At 40.3% G+C, this 20,244-nt stretch overlaps 2 protein-coding genes across 6 annotated transcripts in view; both read right to left on the bottom strand.

Annotated features, from left to right (window-relative positions):
* Positions 1-1,601: 1,601 nt before the first annotated feature.
* CDK5RAP1 (CDK5 regulatory subunit associated protein 1) overlaps positions 1,602-20,244 on the bottom strand; it is a 35,344-nt gene continuing 16,701 nt past the window's right edge. Inside the window, exons 12-15 of one of the 2 annotated variants that reach the window (XM_040247524.1) lie at positions 16,075-16,205; positions 12,571-12,720; positions 8,170-8,310; positions 1,602-1,869 (exon numbers count right to left, since the gene is read on the bottom strand). In XM_040247524.1, coding sequence (XP_040103458.1) covers positions 1,789-1,869; positions 8,170-8,310; positions 12,571-12,720; positions 16,075-16,205 — 503 coding nt within the window. In that variant the 3' untranslated portion in view covers positions 1,602-1,788. Of the gene's footprint in view, positions 1,870-7,388; positions 7,667-8,169; positions 8,311-12,570; positions 12,721-16,074; positions 16,206-20,244 lie in introns of those variants that run through there. The other variant, XM_040247525.1, reaches the window with a different exon arrangement.
* Positions 1,613-20,244, bottom strand: part of SNTA1 (syntrophin alpha 1) — a 69,956-nt gene continuing 51,324 nt past the window's right edge. For 3 of the 4 annotated variants that reach the window (XM_040247527.1, XM_040247529.1, XM_040247528.1), the window contains 3 exons: positions 12,571-13,393; positions 8,170-8,310; positions 1,613-1,869 (listed from right to left, as the gene is read on the bottom strand). The gene's annotated coding sequence lies outside the window, so the exon portion shown is untranslated. Of the gene's footprint in view, positions 1,870-8,169; positions 8,311-12,570; positions 13,394-16,074; positions 16,206-20,244 lie in introns of all 4 variants that reach the window. The other variant, XM_040247526.1, reaches the window with a different exon arrangement.

Raw genomic sequence — 20,244 nt, 5'->3', positions numbered from 1 at the left:
GGCTGTACTGGGTCTTAGCTGTGGCATGTGAGACTTCTTAGTTACAGCATGCATGCAGGATCTAGTTCCCCAACGAGGGATCAAATGTAAGCCCTCTGCATTGTGACTGCAGAGTCTTACCCATTGGACCAGAGAAGTCCCAAATACTGGCCTTTTCTGATCCAGGACAAAAGTAAAAGGCAGGAAACTGACCAATTACAGATACCTGTTATATTGTTTGAATTATTTACCACATGTATGATTTACTTTTTCATAAAAAGTAAAATAAAATTTCCGAAAGTTTTTCATGTCTTCTGAATAAAGAACTGAGGTGAAGAGCCATAACAAATATTTCTTGAGTAGAAGATGGATTTTTAAAAAATATTTATTTATTTTTATTTGGCTGCAACAAGTCTTAGTTGCAGCATGCAGGATCTTCAGCCTCATTGTGGTATGTGGGATCTAGTTCCCTGACCAGGGATCAAACCTGGGCCCCCTGCATTGGAAGCTCGGAATCTTAGCCACTGGACCACCAGGGAAGTCCCAGAAGATGGATCTTGAGGACAGAAATCAACTCCCTCAAGCCATGCCAACTGGTATGGAAGAGGTTCCCAGCCTGGAATTCCTAAAGGTTGCCATGCAGGTCAGTGGGAAGGGGTAAAAAGGAGATCATAGCCATACACACAAAAGCCTCTGCATATCCTAATATACACAGTGTGTTTTAGAAGCAAAATCTTTCAATGATCACTCTTCTATCTGTTAAGATTTTACTGTGTTCCACAGACAGTGCTAAGTTCCTCACAAGTACAATCTCACTGAACTCCAGATGAGATAAGCATTGTATTATTATCCCATGTCACATGAGAAAATCAAGGCACAGATAAATAATAAAATAACTACTCAAGTTCACACAACTCTGAAGCAATGGAGCAGGAACTTAGACCAAAGTCATTCTGACTCCAAATATTCTATACCACCATCTTTTGGATTTTTCCACATGATCCCCACAGAATAACATAATCTTGGCAGATTAAGGAGCCAATAATGACTCCTCAGAGCCTACTAGAAGGTAATGACATTTTCTAAACTCCAAATGCTATCAGTGAAAGTGAAGTTGCTCAGTCGTGTCCAACTCTTTGCGACCCCGTGGACTGTAGCCTATCAGGCTCCTCCGTCCATGGGATTCTCCTGGCAAGAATACTGGAGTGGGTTGCCACTTCCTTCCCCAGGGGATGTTCCCAACCCAGGGATCGAACCCAGGTCTCCCACACTGAAGGCAGACGCTTTACCCTCTGAGCCACGAGGGAAACCCCTGAAGGCAAAGAATAATCTGACAAGCTTTAAAAAAAAAAAAAAAGGGTCCATGAGGGAATTTCTCAGGTAAAATAAAGTGAGGAGATAGGTAGCTGAGTCAATGTTATCAAACCAAAATGTTAGAAAGATCTAGAGTAGGTTTTCCTAAGCAAATGGTTCTCTCCACCTTCCCTGCCCCTTTAGTCTCCAATTCCTAGGGTATGTGAGAGAAAACCAGAGAAGTGTTACAGTCCACAATAGAAACTGAGTTGGGAAACTAGGGAAAATCTCAGAGACACTCACCAAGGCAAAAATGAAGTAAAAGTAGATAAAAATGAACTACTTTAGGTAAATTTAATGACTGTAAAAGCTGTTCACAAAGCAGCAAAGAAATGCATTTTCCATTTCATAGAAAGTTGCTTCACCACTTGAGGCTTGGCTCCAAAGCTTTGTCTTTCATTAGTGACCAGTCATATTTCTCTTCCTGCCAGAAAGGACTGACGTCAACTACTCAGGTCAGCAATATGCTGTGGATTCCTTCAGAGTGGTCTTGCAGAGAACATGTCCTTTAAGTGTCTGAGAACTGGCTGAGGTGATCTGGAAGAAAACCAATCAGAAGAAAGCAAGGTAACTGGGACTGAACTACAGGGACTTAATGTGAATGGTCCAAAGGAGAGGCCACCAAATGGAATCTAATGGGAGATGACAGGCCAGCATCTCGAGACTACATGGCTCCTCTATGCCCCCAGAGAGGTCCGATACAATACTAATGTATATAATTTAATAAGTCCAAAATAGGTCAGTCCCAAACAGCCACTACTCCCTTTTCTCTTGGGAGATGGTCTTCCCCAGAGGCAACATAAGGTTCATGTAAGAGCTGCCTAACACAGACATGCGTGCGTGGTAAGTCACTTCAGTCGTGTCTGACTCTGCAACCCTATGAACTGCCAAGGTCCTCTGTCCATGGGATGCTCCAGGCAAGAATACTGGAGTGGGTTTTCATGTCCTCCTCCAGGGGATCTTCCCGACCCAGGGATCAAACCCAAGTCTCTTGTACCTCTTGCATTGGCAGACGGGTTCTTTATCACTAGTGCCACCTGGGAAGCCCACCACAGACGCTGCCCTCCCAACCCAAGGCAACTGTGATCGAGGCTGTACCAGTCAAACACCTTCCTAAGACATTTATTGTGTCAAGATGCATTACTACTAACAAAGCTAGTGTACGTGATGGAATTCCAGTTGAGCTATTTCAAATCCTAAAAGACGATGCTGTTAAAAAGTGCTGCATTCAATATGCCAGCAAATTTGGAAAACTAAAAGTTCAGTTTTCATTCCAATCCCAAAGACGTGCAATGCCAAAGAATGTTCAAACTACTGTACAACTGCACTCACTTCACATGCTAGCAAGATAATGCTCAAAATTCTTCAAGCTAGGCTTCAGCAGTATATGAACCGTGAACTTCCAGATGTTCAAGCTGGATTTAGAAAAGGAACCAGAGGAAGAGGGATCCAGAGATCAAATTTCCAAAATCCGCTGGATCACAGAAATTGCAAGGGAGTTCCAGAAAAACATCTATTTCTGCTTTATTGACTATGCCAAAGCCTTTGACTGTGTGGATCACAATAAACTGGAAAATTCTGAAAGAGATGGGAATACCAGACCACCTGACCTACCTCTTGAGAAATCTGTAGGCAGGTCAGGAAGCAACAGTTAGAACTGGACATGGAACAACAGACTGGTTCCAAATAGGAAAAGGAGTACATCAAGGCTGTATATTGTCACCCTGCTTATTTAACTTATATGCAGAGTACATCATGAGAAACGCTGGGCTGGAAGAAGCACAAGCTGGAATCAAGATTGCCAGAAATAACCTCAGATATGCAGATGACACCACCTATATGGCAGAAAGTGAAGAAGAACTAAAGAGCCTCTTGATGAAAGCAAAAGAGGAAAGTGAAAAAGTTGGCTTAATGCTCAACATTCAGAAAACAAAGATCATGGCTTCCAGTCCCGTAACTTCATGGCAAACAGAAGGGGAAACCATGCAAACAGTGACAGACTTCATTTTTTTGGTCTCCAAAATCACTGCAGATGGTGACTGCAGCCATGAAATTGAAAGACTCTTACTCCTTGGGAGAAAAGTTATGACCAACCTAGACAGCATATTAAAAAGCAGAGATGTTACTTTGCCGACTAAGGTCCATCTAGTCAAGGCTATGGTTTTTCCAGCAGTCATGTATGGATGTGAGAGTTGGACTATGAAGGAAGCTGAGCACTGAAGAATTGATGCTTTTGAACTGTGGTGTTGGGAGAAGACTCTTGAGAGTCTTGGACTTCAAGGAGACCCAACCAGTCCATCCTAAAGGAAATCAGTCCTGAATATTCATTGGAAGGGCTGATGTTGAAGCTGAAACTCCAGTACTTTGGCCACCTGATGTGAACAGCTGACTCATTTGAAAAGATCCTGATGTCGGGAAAGATTGAAGGTGGGAGGAGAAGGGGAAGGCAGAGGACAAGATGGTTGGATGCCGTCACTGACTCAATGGACCTGAGTTTGAGTAAACTCCCAGAGTTGGTGATGGACAGGGAGGCCTCGTGTGCTGCAGTCCATGGGGTTGCAAAGAGTCAGACACGACTGAGTGACTGAACTGAATTGATGAAGATAAAATGGCTAATGCCCAAAGAGTGACAAGAGCAAGGCAGAGGGAAGTTGCTTTCAGCACTAGTGAGCTTTTCAAGGAGGTGACATTTAAGAGAATTTGGAAGGTTTAAAAGAAGGCATCCAGGCAAAAACCAAGACTCTCCTAAGTGACACAGCATTTTCAAAGTCCCTAACACTAGAACTAAGTCTGAGAAGCAAAAAAAGAGGCCACCAAGACTAGAGGAAAGACAATAAAAAGAGGACAGAGGACATGAGGTTGGAAAGGTAGCTGGGAAAGACCATAAAAGGCCTTGGACACCCTGTGGCTCCAATGAGAAACCACTGGAGGGCTTAAGCAAATGAGAGAGTGATCTGATTTAGAAAGATCAAACTGACTGCTATGGGCCAGGAATGAAAGCAGGAATATGAAGCCTCTGAAATACTCAGGTACTGTTGGTGGGAGTGCAAAACAGTATAATCATCTTGGTTCTTTCTATTATATATACCCAGTTTCCCAGCAATTTCAAACCATATACCCTATAGAAATGCACTGTAACACATACACAGCAGCTCTATTCGTAATAGCTCCAAACTGGAAAACAACCAAAATGGCCATCGAAAGTACAATATATAAATTGTGGTACATTCATATAATATGGATGAATATTATCACAGATGAACCACACAATATCCATGTTATCAAAGATCAACACTGTATGATTCAATTTTATATCAAAAATAAGCAAAACTGAACTATGGTATTAAAAATTAGGATGGAGGGAAGAAGAATATGGTAGGAACATGACGGGGGTTTTGGTGGTTCTGAAAATATTGTTTTTTGATTCAGGAGGCAGTCACACGGGTAGGGTCACTTTGTGATGATTCATCAAGTATTAAGTACACTTTTGAGCAATTTTCTACATTTATGATATGCTTCAATAAAATAATTCACTTTCAAAATACAGAAACAAGAAAACTTGTGAAAAGGCTGCTTTAATCTAAGCTAACCAAGATGACAGCTTAGAGAAAGAAAGAGATCCAAGATACATTCCATAGGTAGAGCTGAAACAGATGAACTACTGAAGGGGAGTACAAGAAAATAAATATCTAGAATGATTCCTACATATTTGGTTTTAGCAACTGAGTGGTGCTATTTGCTGAGATGGAAGAGGCCTCAAAAGAAGAAAATTGCCGGAAAGTGGGAAGAATTCATTCAATTTTGGCCACATTAAGTTTAGGACACAAGAGAGAAAGAAGAAAAATGCAAATCTGGAGAGGATGTGAAGGGATGGAAGCAAAAAGCACAAGCAGCAGTGTGACAGAAGATGCAGACACTTCCTACACAGCCCACATGAGCAGACAGCAGGGACAGGCGGAGATGCGCCTGAGTGGGTGCACACAGCGAGCAGACAGTGAGATGTCACGCGACTGCATCTATTTTCTCTATACAAGACGAGACAAAGACATCAGCTGAGACTAGAATTTAAAGACATGAGTAAAGATTTAGGGAGAATGAAGAGTTCAGCTCAGTTCAGTCACTCAGTTGTGTCCGACTCTTTCTGTGACCCCATGAACCGCAGCACAGCAGGCCTCCCTTGTCCATCACCAACTCCCAGAGTCCACCCAAACCCACGTCCATTGAGTCAGTGATGCCATCCAGCCATCTCATCCTCTGTCATCCCCTTCTCCTCCTGCCCCCAATCCCTCCCAGCATCAGGGTCTTTTCAAATGAGTCAACTCTTCGCTTGAGGTGGCCAGAGTACTGGAGTTTCAGCTTTAGCATCATTCCTTCCAAAGAACATCCAGGCTGATCTCCCTCAGAATGGACTGGTTGGATCTCCTTGCAGTCCAAGGGACTCTCAAGAGTCTTCTCCAACACCACAGATCAAAAGCATCATTTCTTCAGCACTCAGCTTCCTTCATAGTCCAACTCTCACATCCATACATGACCACTGGAAAAACCATAGCCTTGACTAGACGGACCTTTGTTGGCAAAGTAATGTCTCTGTTTTTTAATATGCTGTCTAAGTTGGTCATAACTTTCCTTCCAAGGAGTAAGCGTCTTTTAATTTCATGGCTGCAATCACCATCTGCAGTGATTTACTGGGAAAATACTGTGAAATTAGGATTTCAGGGCCATGCTGAGTGTTCAATTTGAACTTTATGGCATAAATGTGAACTGAGTGCAGTTGGTTTCTGTGAAGAGACTGTTTCTTGTCCCCCAACAGTTCTCCTCTTCCTCCTCAGGAACAGAATTTCCCATTTTTAACTGGGCACATGGTCATTCAGAACGAAGACCATACTTCTCAACTTCTTTGCAGCGTTTTTGTGCAACTTCTGCAAAGTGTCCTGAAAGGAAGAGGGCAGGCCCTTCACCTCTCTTCTTCCTGCTTCCTACAAGCTAGGATATGGACACGGTTGCTGCAACAGCCATTTTGAATCATAAGATGACCTTGAGAATGGAGGCCACACAGAGAAGAGCAAAAGACAGAAGCAGTTGAGACCCTTGGTGATCATGAAGCCATCACAATCACCAGTCCTGGACCTTCCATATATCTAGATTTTTATGAGAAAGAGAACTTCTGCTTATTTAAGCCAGCGTATTCTGAGTTTTCAGTCACCATCATCGGACCTAACCTATGTCATACAGATTAACTGGGTGCTCTTCCCCAACAATATTCAGCTGTTTTCACGCAGATACAAAGTAAGCAGGTAACCATTTTCACCAAGGTTGGAGTCTAGCCAAATAAGCACCACAGAAGAAAGGGCAACAAGAGAACGGAATTTATGAGGAAATGGTTCTAGTACAGCCCAGGGACTTTCTCAGTGGAAAAAGATGAGAACAGGAGATAGAAGTGACAGAAATAGCCAACAGACCCCTGGTTCCACAGTTTCTCCTTTATTTTGCTCCCTCCACTAAATCTTACTTGTTGGGTTTATTACGTCACTTTGGAACAACAACAAAACAGTCCCAAGTATCACCTTTCTATCTTTCTTGACAAGTGGAATTTTTCCATTTTACAGAAGAATATCATACTAACATTATAACCCAACACACTAACCTCATACCTTTTATCAAGCAGCCTTTATTTATAGTAGAAAGAGAATAGGAAGAGGTATGAAAAATCAACTGAAAATCAAAGAAGCAAAAATTCAGAAGATGAAGAAAACAAGACAGTGTCAAAAAGAAAGAACGAACAAGTGGAAAAGCCTATAAAAGACTGTTTCCACATCAATCAGGTTGCTACCTAGTAGGAATTCCTCCCCTGAGGAAACCTCTAGGCAATGCAGAAAGTAAGACAATCCCCTGTCCGAACAAGGCCAGAAAGGAATGAGATCACAGAGGTCCGCAACCTACAAAATCACTGATTTTGTCAGACGGACAGAACAGAAAAGTTCTGAGCACTGGTAAAATTTCCAGGCCAATCTACAGAAGTTACACACCAAGGAAATGAGACTCTGTCTGCCGCATACCATGAACCACGGCTCCTATGATGATTCAAGCAGGAGGTGAAGTAACAAGGACGGAAGAGTAGAGGGTGAGGAACCAAGGAAGAGGGCAGAGAATATAACTCTGAACGACATCAGTAGAAGAATCAGCCTCTTGCCACCTCTCTCTTGCAGATGCTTCAGAGATCAGTGTTGGAAAAGTACTTGTGCTCCTGCCCACCTCATCAGCACATGTCCTGCCAGCCTCCGACACTGGGGCAAAGTGGACACGAGGGAAAAAAGGGAAGATGGCAGTGGCAGACCTGCGGTCGTACGAGAAGGAAAAGAAGAGAGAAGAAACGCAGGAAGGGGGAATATCTTCAGTGAAATGAGAGGAAAAAATCCCACAGCCATTCAACTAGACCTATAGTCCAGGGAAGGGATGCAGGAAACTTGTAAGTCAGGAACATCTGGGGCATCAGAGACCTCAAAGGGAATGCTCATCTCTGCCAGAAAGAACAATCAACTCACATAAGAACTTACTCTTCCTGGCCTCTCTCCAGCAGAAAACTACTTGCTACTATTATTCCAACCTCACTAAATTCCCAGAAACAATCCTTTCAGGGCATTAGAGAAGAGGATAAAACAGAAGGCCTAGTTAGGAGTAGTCTAAAATTTAATTCAAGTGCCCTTGCGTTGGTGGGGTTGAGAAGAGATTTTTATCTTATTAAAGCATTTCTCCAGGAAAAAAACTTCATTCCCTCAAATTATCCAATCCAACTCCCATTTCACAGCGCAAGTCAAAAGCACAAAAAGAACTCCTTACCTTCACCAGCACATAGTCCCCAGGCTGAGCTCGGACCCTGAGCCCAGAGTCAGTGGCATCCTCCATCTCTACGTCAGCAAAGATCACCTTAAGGTTTCCATCATTCCGGCCACACAAGTCAGTAGCAGAGCGTTTACTGGGCTGCAAAAGAACAGAGGAGAGGTTACGAACTTGTCAGTCATCAGTTCTTGGTCTGTCTCAGATCCCCAGAGGTCTGAGCCACAGAGCACTTTTTAACCAAAGTATCACCTAAGACTAAGTGCTTCACTGCTGCTTTACCAACAAGGTCAGTAAGTGGCACATGACAGAAACTCAATAAAGTTTTGTTGACAATATGTCAATTTAATAAATGACTCGATCAATGAGTCTTTGATTACAGAATTACCTTTCACAGGAATGAAACTCCAACAGGCTTGATACCAATGGCATATGGGTGATATATTCAGTAAAATGACTCTCACTTCACAGAGTCTCATAACAATCACTCAGGAATGTTCTCGGGTTGTCTGGCCTAGGTTACGTGTCTCAGTGAATAGAAGACTGGGAGCCAGAGCCTCCATTATAACATGTAAACGACTGGGCCAGGAAAATAATAAAATCAGTATGCAGTATGCAGTTCTGGGTATTAATTCCCAGAACGTACACAAGCCTTTCTCTTCCAGTCATGAAGAAGTGACAAGAATGAAATTCATCCTCAGGCCTTAAATAACCAGGAAATTGGACAAAATATATGAAAAACCTATTTTCTGATATTGGACAACAGACTGGAAAACTATGATCTCCAAGAGATGGAAAAGAAATGGAGAGAATCACCCCTGCATTCTACCAGAAGACACGTGCCAGACCAGAGAACGCTAAGCTGGGAGGGAGACCTCAGGCAGAACATGGCGGTTCTCTCTGAACTGAAGGAAAGTGGACGAAAGTCCAGGAAACATGTAATAGCTAGAAATTGTAGAGCACGTTCTAGAGAAGAGGGGGTGAAAATCCATGAAGTCAGACAAAGAATTGGTTCGCTGAGAACTGTTTAGCTCCCAGATCTCACACTGGGCTGGGAATCATTTGATCAGGCAAGAAACAGTCTTCATTGATTCCCTGGGACACACAGCGGCGACTCTAGAATCCACAGCCACACCTAACACTAAGGCCAAACTTTTCCTAGAATAAAAACACTTTTCTAGCAAAGATTAAAAACAAACCTTAAAAGGATCAAACAAAACCACGAGTAATGAAACTGCTTATTAAAACAAAGCCCAACACAAATCCCAGACATTCAAAAATAATGTCCAACAATACAATGTCCAACATCCAATCAAAAATCACTAGATATGCCCAGAAGCAGGAAAACGTGACTCATAATCAAGAAAAAAGTCAATGAAGCAGACCTAGAAATGATGGCAATGATGGGAATATCACAAGATATTAAACCAACTATTATAATTAAGTTCAAATACTAAGTTTCAAAAGAAAACAAGAACACAGGAGATAAATACTAGAAGATGTTTTTAAAAAAACAAAATGTAACTTATAAAGATAAAATATACAACATCTGAATGTATTAATTCAATACATAATAGCAAATGAGACACTGTCAAAGAATAACAAAACTGAAGACAGAATAATAGAAACTGAATTATTCAAAGTGAAGCACAGATATAAAAAAAAAAAGACAGGGAAAAAAAAACCTGAACAGCCTCAGTGACCTAGGACACAATATCAAGTGGTTGGATATATGGGTGATTGGAGGAGAGAAGAAAGGGGAGGGGGTGGGAGAAAGCAGGAGGGGTACAGAAAAATATCTGAAGAGTAATAAATGAAAATCTTCCAAATCTGATGAAAAGTATAAACCCACAAATTATGTAGCCTTGATATATTCCAAACGAAACACAAACAAAGCCATGCCAAAACACAATCTTTGCGACCCCATGGACTATAGCCCACCAGGCTCCTCTGCCCATGGGATTCTCCAGGCAAGAATACTAGAGTGGGTTGCCATTTCCTTCAGGGGATCTTCCCGACCCAGGGATCAAACCCAAGTCTCCCGCACTGCAGGCAGACGCTTTAACCTCTGAGCCACCAGGGAAGCCCCCATTAAATTTCTAAAAAGTGATAAAATGACAACACAACATTTGATACTGAACTGAATCTTCTTCTTATAAACGACAGTTCTTAGATAAGTGGAGAAACTTAAGTGGGGGTCTAAGGACTGGATGGTAATAATCTAACAAGCTTAATTTTCTGACTCTAATGGTTGTACTATAGCTATTCAGAAGAATGCTCCTGTTCACACAAAATAAACACTTTAACGTTTGGAGAGCTGGGGGCATCAGAGCAACTTATTCTTCAAAGAAAAAAGTTCTTTGTACTATAGTGCTACTTTTCTGCAAGGTTTGTGACGGATTTACAATAATTTTTTTTTTAAGAGACAGCATTCATGTTCCATGATTTGAACAAACCAACTACGAACATTTATAAGATAAAGAGGGAAACTGGAACATTGACTAGATATTTGAAAATAATAAGAAACTACTGTTGGGACTTCCCTGGTGATCCAGTAGCTAAGACTCTACACTTCCAATGCAGTGGTTCCAGCTTCAATCCCTGGTCAGGGAACTAGATCCCATACGCTGCAATTAAGAGTTCACATGTCACAACAAAGATCAAAGATTCTTTGTGCTGCAACTAAAAATCTCTCATGCCACTAAAAAAAGACCCAGCATGCCAGAACAAAGATTGAAGATCCCAACTAAGTCCCCGCACAGCCAACTTAATTAAATTAAATTTCATTTAATTATAAATAAAATAAAGACCAAAAAAAAAAAAAACCTTGTTTTGGTTGAAACAATTACCATGTACTCTCCATGGGGCCAATAAAGTCATGGACAAAGATTAGTAACCTCTGAGTACTTACTCATTCAATCAAAAGGCAAGTACACTATTCTGTACCAGATCTTGTATGAGGAGAGCTGGGGATACAGTAAGACCTAATTCCTACTGGACAAAATAAGGATTGCTAATAGACACGTTCATGTACAGAGATCTTCAAGAATCATAGCTGATACCCTAAATAGCAAAGCACTTATCAAGGCAAACACTTTGGGGATATTTCACCAGCTCAGTATCCTCAACCAACAACAACTGCTGGACCGGACCATAGGAAGATTCCTAGCCCAAGCTGAGCAGATCAGACTCCCTCTCCTGGAAATCTGAATTGGAGCTGAAAAACACAACGTTGGTCTGTGAACAGCTGGAACTATATACCATGAAACACAGGAACTGCAGGGCTGCTATACTCTGCCACACAGATGAAGAATCAGGAAAAGCTGACCTGAGGAGGAGAGAAGAAAGTCTGAGCCTCAGGGGCTTCCCAGTACGGTCCCCTCCAGACACCTGGCAGTATTCTTACCCTTGGGCTCCACAATATACTCCTGAAGTCTTACACAAAGCAGAATTACTTTTGGCTTGAACAAATTTTCCACAGTTACTCATTACTGGAGAATCTTAACAAACACAAATACCAAGCAACTGGTGATTCTGAAGCTGCCATTTCCTAAGGTATGGAGCAGGACTCTCTCAACCCAGGACTTGTGAGGAGTCACAGAAAGGGTGCTGCCTCTCTCCTTCCCCTTCTCTTCAAGAGCTGAAACATGCAGCTTCACAGAAGGTCAGGTTCCCTAACACCCCTTATCCTGTTTAGTACTCAAAATGATGGCTAGATTCCCAAGCTTGACCATGGAAGACTACAGAAGCCCAAACTTTCTGAAACACAGTATATTTCTAAGACAGTGTGATTTTTTAAAGGACTGAAAACAGACAATAAAATTGGTTCTCAAAATACACTCGATACTGCTTCCAGAAAGATGGAGCAGAAAAACTTTTCCCCAATCCTTCCACTAAATACAAAAATATCCTTCAGGAATGAAGAAGAAATCAACATTCTAAGATGAAGGAAAACAAAGAGAATCCACTACCAGAATGTCTAAAGGAAGTTCTCTAAGCAAAAAGAAAACAATAAAAGAAGGAATGTGAAACAACAGGAAGAAACAAAAAACCAATAATATGATAACTTGCTAAGAAAATCCCAAGGAACCTACCCAAAAAACTCCTAGGACTACTGAGTGCAGCAAGATCATGGGCTACAATATAAAAATTATTTCAAAACAAAAAAATCAATTATTTCTACATATTAACAGTGAACACATGGACACCCAAAATGAAAAATACAATAGCAATTACAATAGCTAAAAAAAAAAAGTATAAATCTAACAAAACATGTATAGGACCTATATGCTGAAAACTTCAAAAACTGATAGGATAAATCAAAGATCTAAATAAAGGGAGATACACTGTGCTCTAAAAAACAAAAAGACAAAACAAAAAATGCACATATACACATAGCCTCACCCCCTCCACCAGCACCAGCTGGGTACAACCCACAAAGGATTTGTTGGCTTTTGTTGCTTCTTCTCTGAAGACAGTGATAAGCTCCTCCAAACGCCTTAATTTTACCTCTTCTGGAATATCATCCTTCAGCCTGTGATATGCCCGTGTCTTCTATTTGAAAAAAGAGAGATGGAGGTCACCAAGGACTTGTAGAATCCATTTTTAAGACACACATGCTCATCCAATCTGCAGTTTACAGATACATGTACAGGAGCTCAAGCCACACAACAGTTCTCTAGTTCAGAGACCTTCTAAGAGAAAAAGGTAACTGTGCAATAGAGTCACACTTTTACAAGGGTTAAACTCTAAATTTAGCACATGAAAATCACAGACTCAAAATTGTTCTTGATGCTTTTATAGCACACATATTAAATAATTCATGTACAGGTTTCTGAGCAGCAGTTTTATAAAGACACAAGATACAAAGCAAGTAAATGTTTATCAGTAAGTAAAAGTTATGACCAACCTAGACAGCATATTGAAAAGCAGAGACATTACTTTGCCAACAAACGTTCGTCTAGTCAAGGTTATGGTTTTTCCAGTGGTCATGTATGGATGTGAGAGTTGGACTGTGAAGAAAGCTGAGCACCGAAGAAGTGATGCTTTTGAACTGTGGTGTTGGAGAAGACTCTTGAGAGTCCCTTGGACTGCAAGGAGATCCAACCAGTCCATTCTGAGGGAGATCAGCCCTGGGTGTTCTTTGGAAGGAATGATGCTAAAGCTGAAGCTCCAGTACTCTGGCCACCTCAAGCGAAGAGCTGACTCATTGGAAAAGACTCTGATGCTGGGAGGGATTAGGGGCAGGAAGAAAAGTGGACGACAGAGGATGAGATGGCTGGATAGCATCACGGACTCGATGGACGTAAGTCTGAGTGAACTCCGGGAGTTGGTGATGGACAGGGAGGCCTGGCCTGCTGCGATTCATGGGGTCGCAGAGTCGGACATGACTGAGCAACTGAACTGAACTGAACTTGTGAAATAAATTATGGTTTATCTACACAATGGAATATTACACAGCCGTGAAAAAGAATGAGATAGCTCTGTATATATAGATATGATTGCTCTCCAAAATATACTCTGAACAGAAATAAGCAAGGTACAGATCATCATGTATGGCAAGTTTGCTATAGAAAGGATACATATAAATATAAATACATGAAATATCTCTGGAAGGTTACACAATAAGTTGCTAAGAGCAGTTGCCTTCAGAGAAGGAACTGAAAAACCAGGCAATCTAGGCAGAAAAAACAACTACTTTGCACTGCACACTACTTTGATGTTTTGAATTCTATACCATGCACATGTATTACCTAGTCAAAAAATAAAATTCATCCCTGAAAAACTTTTAAATCATCCAAAATCATAGTGTACATACATCTTTATATATAAATATATACCTACACATGTTTATACATATCTTTATTAACACAAGCTCATAAGAGCTAGAGAACCACAGAACTAAACAAAAGAGGAAAGTCTATACACCAGAGTCTGGACATTCAAACCAATCTGCCTAACTCTAATCCTCTAAGAGAACTACCAAATCCAGAGGGAAATGAAGAACGGGTAGAGAATTCTAAAACAGAATTATTTTACAGAGCTTACTCTAATTCTGTCTTATTACTAACAATAATAATTTACCTGTGTTGTGCACTCAACTAGTATATAGCACTATTTTAAGTGCTTTATATATATTTAATTGAGCTAATGTATTACTTCAAAATAATCTGATAAGGTTGGTATTAATGTTATTCCCTTTCACAGATGAAGAAAGCAAAGACTTTTTCCAAGGTCACATAGCTATTAAATGGGAGAGGCACAATCTGACTGTTTGTTCTTACCCACTGTGCTACTTGATGAAGTCTCTATGACTTTCACTCTAATCTAGGAATTATTAAATAGATTCCTAAATCAACATTCATAAGCAGTGCCCATAGGACATGCTTCCACCACACACTGAAAATTCATTTCCAACTCTAGAGTTAAAGAGAAATTTCTCTTGCATATTTGTGACATCCACAGAAATGAAGCAAATTGGAAGCCAACAGCTCCTCTGATGCTTTATCCCTGAAACAATTCTGTAAGAGGCATCAATACAAACACTGATCCACTTACTCTGTCTATAGAACACTTGGCAGTGGGCTTTAAAAGACATGAATTAGCTTGGTTGATGAGAGACAGCTGAGTGACATTCATAGCTCAACCATTCATCAGACAGCTTTTCCCTGGCCATGGAAGCCCCTCAGTCTCCAGCCCAAACACAAACCAAGTGACCCCTGAGGTGACTGGGAAGATGATAAGTGACCCAAGCAACTCATTCCTACTATCAAGAAAATAGCAGGCAACCAAGAGTATTCCTCTCTGCAAGAAATACACATTACTCGCCCTTTTCTTTCTCATTTCCTTCTGCTTTGTTTTCCTGGGAATTGTTTTATAAGAGAAACTCTAAAGCAGATATCAGTGGGTTCACTTGGCCTAGAAAAATGGAAATTAAAAATGGCTGAGGATGAGACTTCCCTGGTGGTCCAGTGATTAAGAATCCTCCCTGCAATGCAAGGGACATGGGTTCAATCCCTGGTCAGAGAACTAAGATCCCACACACCACAGAGCAACTAAGCCTGAGTGCCACAACTACTGAGCATGTGAGCCACAACTAGAGAGTTCATGTTCCGCACCAAAGATCCCACGTGCCACAACCAAGACCTAACGCAACCAAGTACATAAACACTAATAAATATTTTTTTTAATGGTTGAGTATGGCTGGGAGGGCAACAAGGGGCTTCCATAAAACAAATCACATCTGTAGGCCAAAACAGAAGTTCTGCCTGTTAGTAAAGGATTTGCAGTTTCTTTTAAAGAGAACGGCATCCCTCCTTGCACTTTCAAATTCTATACAATAATTTTAAATATTCTAATAAAGGGTGGACTCAGTGATAAAGAATCTGCCTGCCAATACAAGAGACACAGGTTCAATCCCTGATCCAAAAGATCCCCCATGACACGAGACAACTAAGCCCATGTGTCACAGCTACTGAGCCTTGGCTCTGGAACCTGGGAGCTGCAACTACTGAAGCCCAAACCCTCCAGAGTCCACGCTCTACAGTGAGAAGCCTGTGCACAGCAACTAGAGGGTAGACTCTGCTCGCCACAACCACAGAAATGCCTGTGCAGCAGCAAAGACCCAGCACAGCCAAAAATTAATTAACCAATTAATTTTTTTAAATATTCTAATAAAGAAGAATACTAGCAGAAGCAGTTGTTTTTCATCTCAAATTGCTAGACTGTGTAAAAGAGTAAATAGGTTTATTAGGGAAAAAAAAATAATGAATGGTAAGATCCCTGTGGTTTCTCAAGAAAAACCTTGCTGTCACTTTCTTTTCTTCCAGCAGTTCACAATCAATCAGAAACTGGTCAGGAATGATGTCTCAGAATTGGAAAGAGCTCCTCCCCAAGTCCGGGACTCACCTGTCTCATGCTGTAGGCAAAGAGGAAGCCTATGTTGTACCGAACTTCCCGAAGCAAAGACACTGTCTGAAGGTGATCCTCCTCCGTCTCACCACAAAAGCCAGCAATGAAGTCACTGCTGAGGCTCACACCTGCGACACACAACAAATGACAGCATGTCACTGCCGCTTACCTTCCAGAGGCCGTTGGCACTGGAGATTTCAGAGGGAGGGCTAGTGACTGTACAGCCTTCCCGGAGCTATTTAACCCGTGTGCAAGTGAAACAGAACAATCAATACAGAGCGAGGAGGGACATGACTGCTCACTGACAAGATTCCCACGCCAAAGCCTGGCTTCTCAGTCTACATTCCCCTCAGCTTCATACTAGAAAAGGTATTTTTCACTTCAAACATGGCATTGACGGACAGGGACACAGTAGGAGTCCGTATTTTCAAATCTGTCCTGCTCTTACTTTTTTTTTTAATCTTCTATTTTATATTGGGGTATAGCTGATTTAAAACGTTGTCAGTTTTAGGTGTACAGCAAAGTGATTCAGTTACACACATACATGTATCTACTCTAATTCAGACTGTTTTCCAACATGGGTTATTACACAATATTGAGATCACTGTGCTCTAATAGAGTGGGTCCTTGTTGCTATCTGTTTTATATACAGTAGTGTGTATCTATTAATCCAAAACCCTTACTATAGCCCTCCCCACTTTTCCTCTTTGGTAAACAGAAGTTTGTTTTCAGAGTCTGAGAGTCTATTTCTGTTTCATGAGCTCATCTGTGTCACCGTTTTAGATTCCACGTATAAGTGATACCATATATTTGTCTTTGTCTCTCTGACTTACTTCACTTTAGTATGGTAATCTCTCAGACTATCCATGATGTTGCAAATGGCATTATTTCATCCTTTTTACGGCAGAGTAATATTCCACAGTGTGTGTGTGTATACCACATCTTCAGCCATTCCTCTATCAAGGAATGAGACATTTAGGGTGCTTCCATATCTTGACTATTGTAAATAGTGCTGCAATGAACACTGGGATGCACTTATCTTTTTGGATTATGTTTTTTTTCCAAATATATGCCACAAGTGGGATTGCTAGATCATATGATAGTTCTATACCTAGTTTTTTAAGGAACCTCCATACTGTTCTCCATAGTAGTTACACCAATTTCCATCCCCATCAACAGTTTAGGAGGGTTCCCTCTTCTCCACACTCTCTCCAAGAGTCACTGTTTGAAGACTTTTTGATGATGGCCATTCTGACTGGTGTAAGGCGATACCTCATTGTAGTTTCCCTCTGCATTTCTCTAATAATTAGCGATGTTTGAGCATCTTTTTATATGCTTTCTGGCCATTTGTATGTCTTCTTTGGAGAAATATCTATTTATGTATTCTGCCCATTTTCTGACTAGGCTGTTTGTTTTCTGATACTGGACTGCACAAGCTGTTTGTCCATTTTGGAGATTAATTACCTCTTGGCCGCTTCATTTGCGAATATCTTCTTCCATCCTATGAGTTCCCTTTTTGTTTGGTTTATGGTTTCCTTTGCTGTACAAAGGCTTTTAAGTTTAACTAGGTCTCATTTGTTTATTTTTTATTTTATTTTCATTACTCTAGGAGGTAGATGCAAAAAGGAGTGCTGTGGGCATTCCCTGGCAGTCCAGTGGTTAGAACTTGGTGCTTTCACTGCCATAGCCCAGGTTCAACCCCTGACTGGGAAACTAAGATCCTGCAGGCCAAGCAGTATGCAAAAAAAAAAAAAAGATATTGCTGCGATTTATATCACAGAGTGGTCTGCCTATGTTTTCCTCTAAAAGTTTTATAGTATCTGGTCTTACATTTAGATCTTTAATCCATTTTTAGTTTATTTTTGTGTATGGTATTAGAGAATGTCCTAATTTCATTCTTTTATATTAGTTGGTGCAAAAGTAACTGCAGTTTTTGAATTTGCCATCTGACATGAATACATTCTATATAAATGTGGATGTTACATATAATTCTAATGTGCATTTCTTACTTTATGTTTTTTGAGCTAATGACTTGCTACTTTATATTATTTTTTATTTTTTTAGACTTAAAAAAGTTTATATTTATATAAAATTTTATACAATAAAATTTTTAAAAATATAAAAAGTATAAAATATAAAAATATATTTTAAAAATAACTTAAAATTTTTTTTAATTTAAATAAATTTTAAATAATTTTAAATAAATTTATATTTTTATTTTAAATTTTTGTATTATATAAAATGTTTATATTTATATAAAAGTTTATATTTATTTTAGACTATGGAAATGATGTTAGACAAAAAAACAAATTCGAGCAATTTTCTTATTTGAGTTCAAAATGGCTCATAAAGCAGGAGAGACAGCTCACAACATCAACAACGCATTTGGCCCAGGAGCTGCTAACAAATGTACAAAACAGTGGTGGTTATGAAGTTCTGCAGAGGAGATGAGAGCCTTGAAGATGAGCAGCATAGTGGCAGGCTACCAGAAGCTGACGACAACTGAGAGTAACCATCGAAGCTGGTCCTCTTACAACTTCAGGAGAAGTTGCTGAGGAACTCAACACTGACCAGTCTATGGTTATTCAGCATTTGAAGCAAATCGGAAAGGTGAAAAAGTTCGACAGGTAGGTGCTTCATGAAATTAAAAAACCATTGTTCTGAAGCGTTGTCTTCTCTTATTCTACACAACGACAACCCATTTCTTGATCAGACTGTGACGTGTGACAAAAAAGTGGATCGTATACAACAAGAGATGACCAGCTCAGTGGCTGCATCAAAAGGAAGCTCCAAAGCCCTTCCCAAAGCCACACTTGCACCAAAAAAGTCATGGCCACTGTTTGGTGGTCTGCTGCCAGTCTGATTCACTACAACTTTCTGAACCCCAGCAAATTCATTACATCAGGAAGTATGCTCAGCTAATCGATGAGATGCACCAAAAACTGCAATGCCCACAGCCGGTATTGGTCAACAGAATGGGCCTGATTCTCCTCCACAAGAAAACCTAAGTACATAGGAGACAACTAACACTTCTAAAGTTGTGCTACAAAGTTTTGCCTAATCTGCCATATTCATGTGACCTCTCGCCAACCAACTACCACTTCTTCAAGCATCCTGACAACTTTGCAGAGAAAACATTTCCAAAACCAACAGGAAGCAGAAAATGCTTTCCAAGAGTTTGTCGAATCCTAAAGCATGGATTTTTATGCTATAGAAACAAAGAAACACCTTGTTGGCAAGAATGTGTTGACTGTAATGGTTCCTAATAAACATGTGTCTGAGCCTAGTTATGATTTAAAATTCAGTTTATACTAACATATAGTCGTCCAGTATTCCCAGAACCATTTATTAAAGAAGGTGTCTTTTCTCTGCTGTATATTCTTGCCTCGTTGTCATACATTAACTGACGAAAGGTGTGTGGGTCTATTTTGGAGTTTTCTGTTCTGTTCCATTGATCTATTATTTCTGTTTTTGTGCCAGTACCATACTGTTTTGATGACTATAGCTTTGTAGTATGGTTTAAAGCCAGGGAGCCTGATTCCTCCAGCTCTGTTTTTCTTTCTCAGGATTGCTTTGGCTATTCGGGGTCTTTCTGTTTCCAAATAAATTTTAAAACTATTTGTTCTAGTTCTGTGAAAAATGTCATTGGTAATTTGACAGAGACTGCACTTTTGATAGGCACTGCACTGAATCTGTAGATCGCCTTGGGTAGTAGTTGTTTTGACAATACTATTCTTCCAATCTAAGAACATGGTGTATCTTTCCAACTGTTGGTATCACTTCAACTTCTTGCATCAACGTTTTATGCTTTTCAGAGTACAGGTCTTTTGCCTCCTTATGTAGGTTTATTCCTAGGTATCTTCCTCTTTTCAATACAGTGATAAATGAAATTGTTTCTTTAGTTTCTCTTACTGATCTTTTTGTTCTTAAGTGTATAGAAATGCAAGAGATTCTGTATCCTACAACTTCACCAAATTCACTGATAAGCTCTAGTAGTTTTCTGGTAGGATCTTTAGGATTTTTATATATAGTATCATGTCATCTGCAAACAGTGACAGTTTTACTTCTTCTTTTCCAATCTGAATTTCTTCTTTTTCCATCTCTGAGTGCCATGGCTAGGACTTTCAAAACTATGTCAAATAAAAGTGTTTTGTTCCTGATCTTAGA

Source organism: Oryx dammah, unplaced genomic scaffold (genome assembly GCF_014754425.2).
Source record: "Oryx dammah isolate SB20612 unplaced genomic scaffold, SCBI_Odam_1.1 HiC_scaffold_10, whole genome shotgun sequence".
Taxonomy (NCBI): domain Eukaryota; kingdom Metazoa; phylum Chordata; class Mammalia; order Artiodactyla; family Bovidae; genus Oryx; species Oryx dammah.
This window is presented reverse-complemented; position numbering and strand designations above follow the sequence as displayed.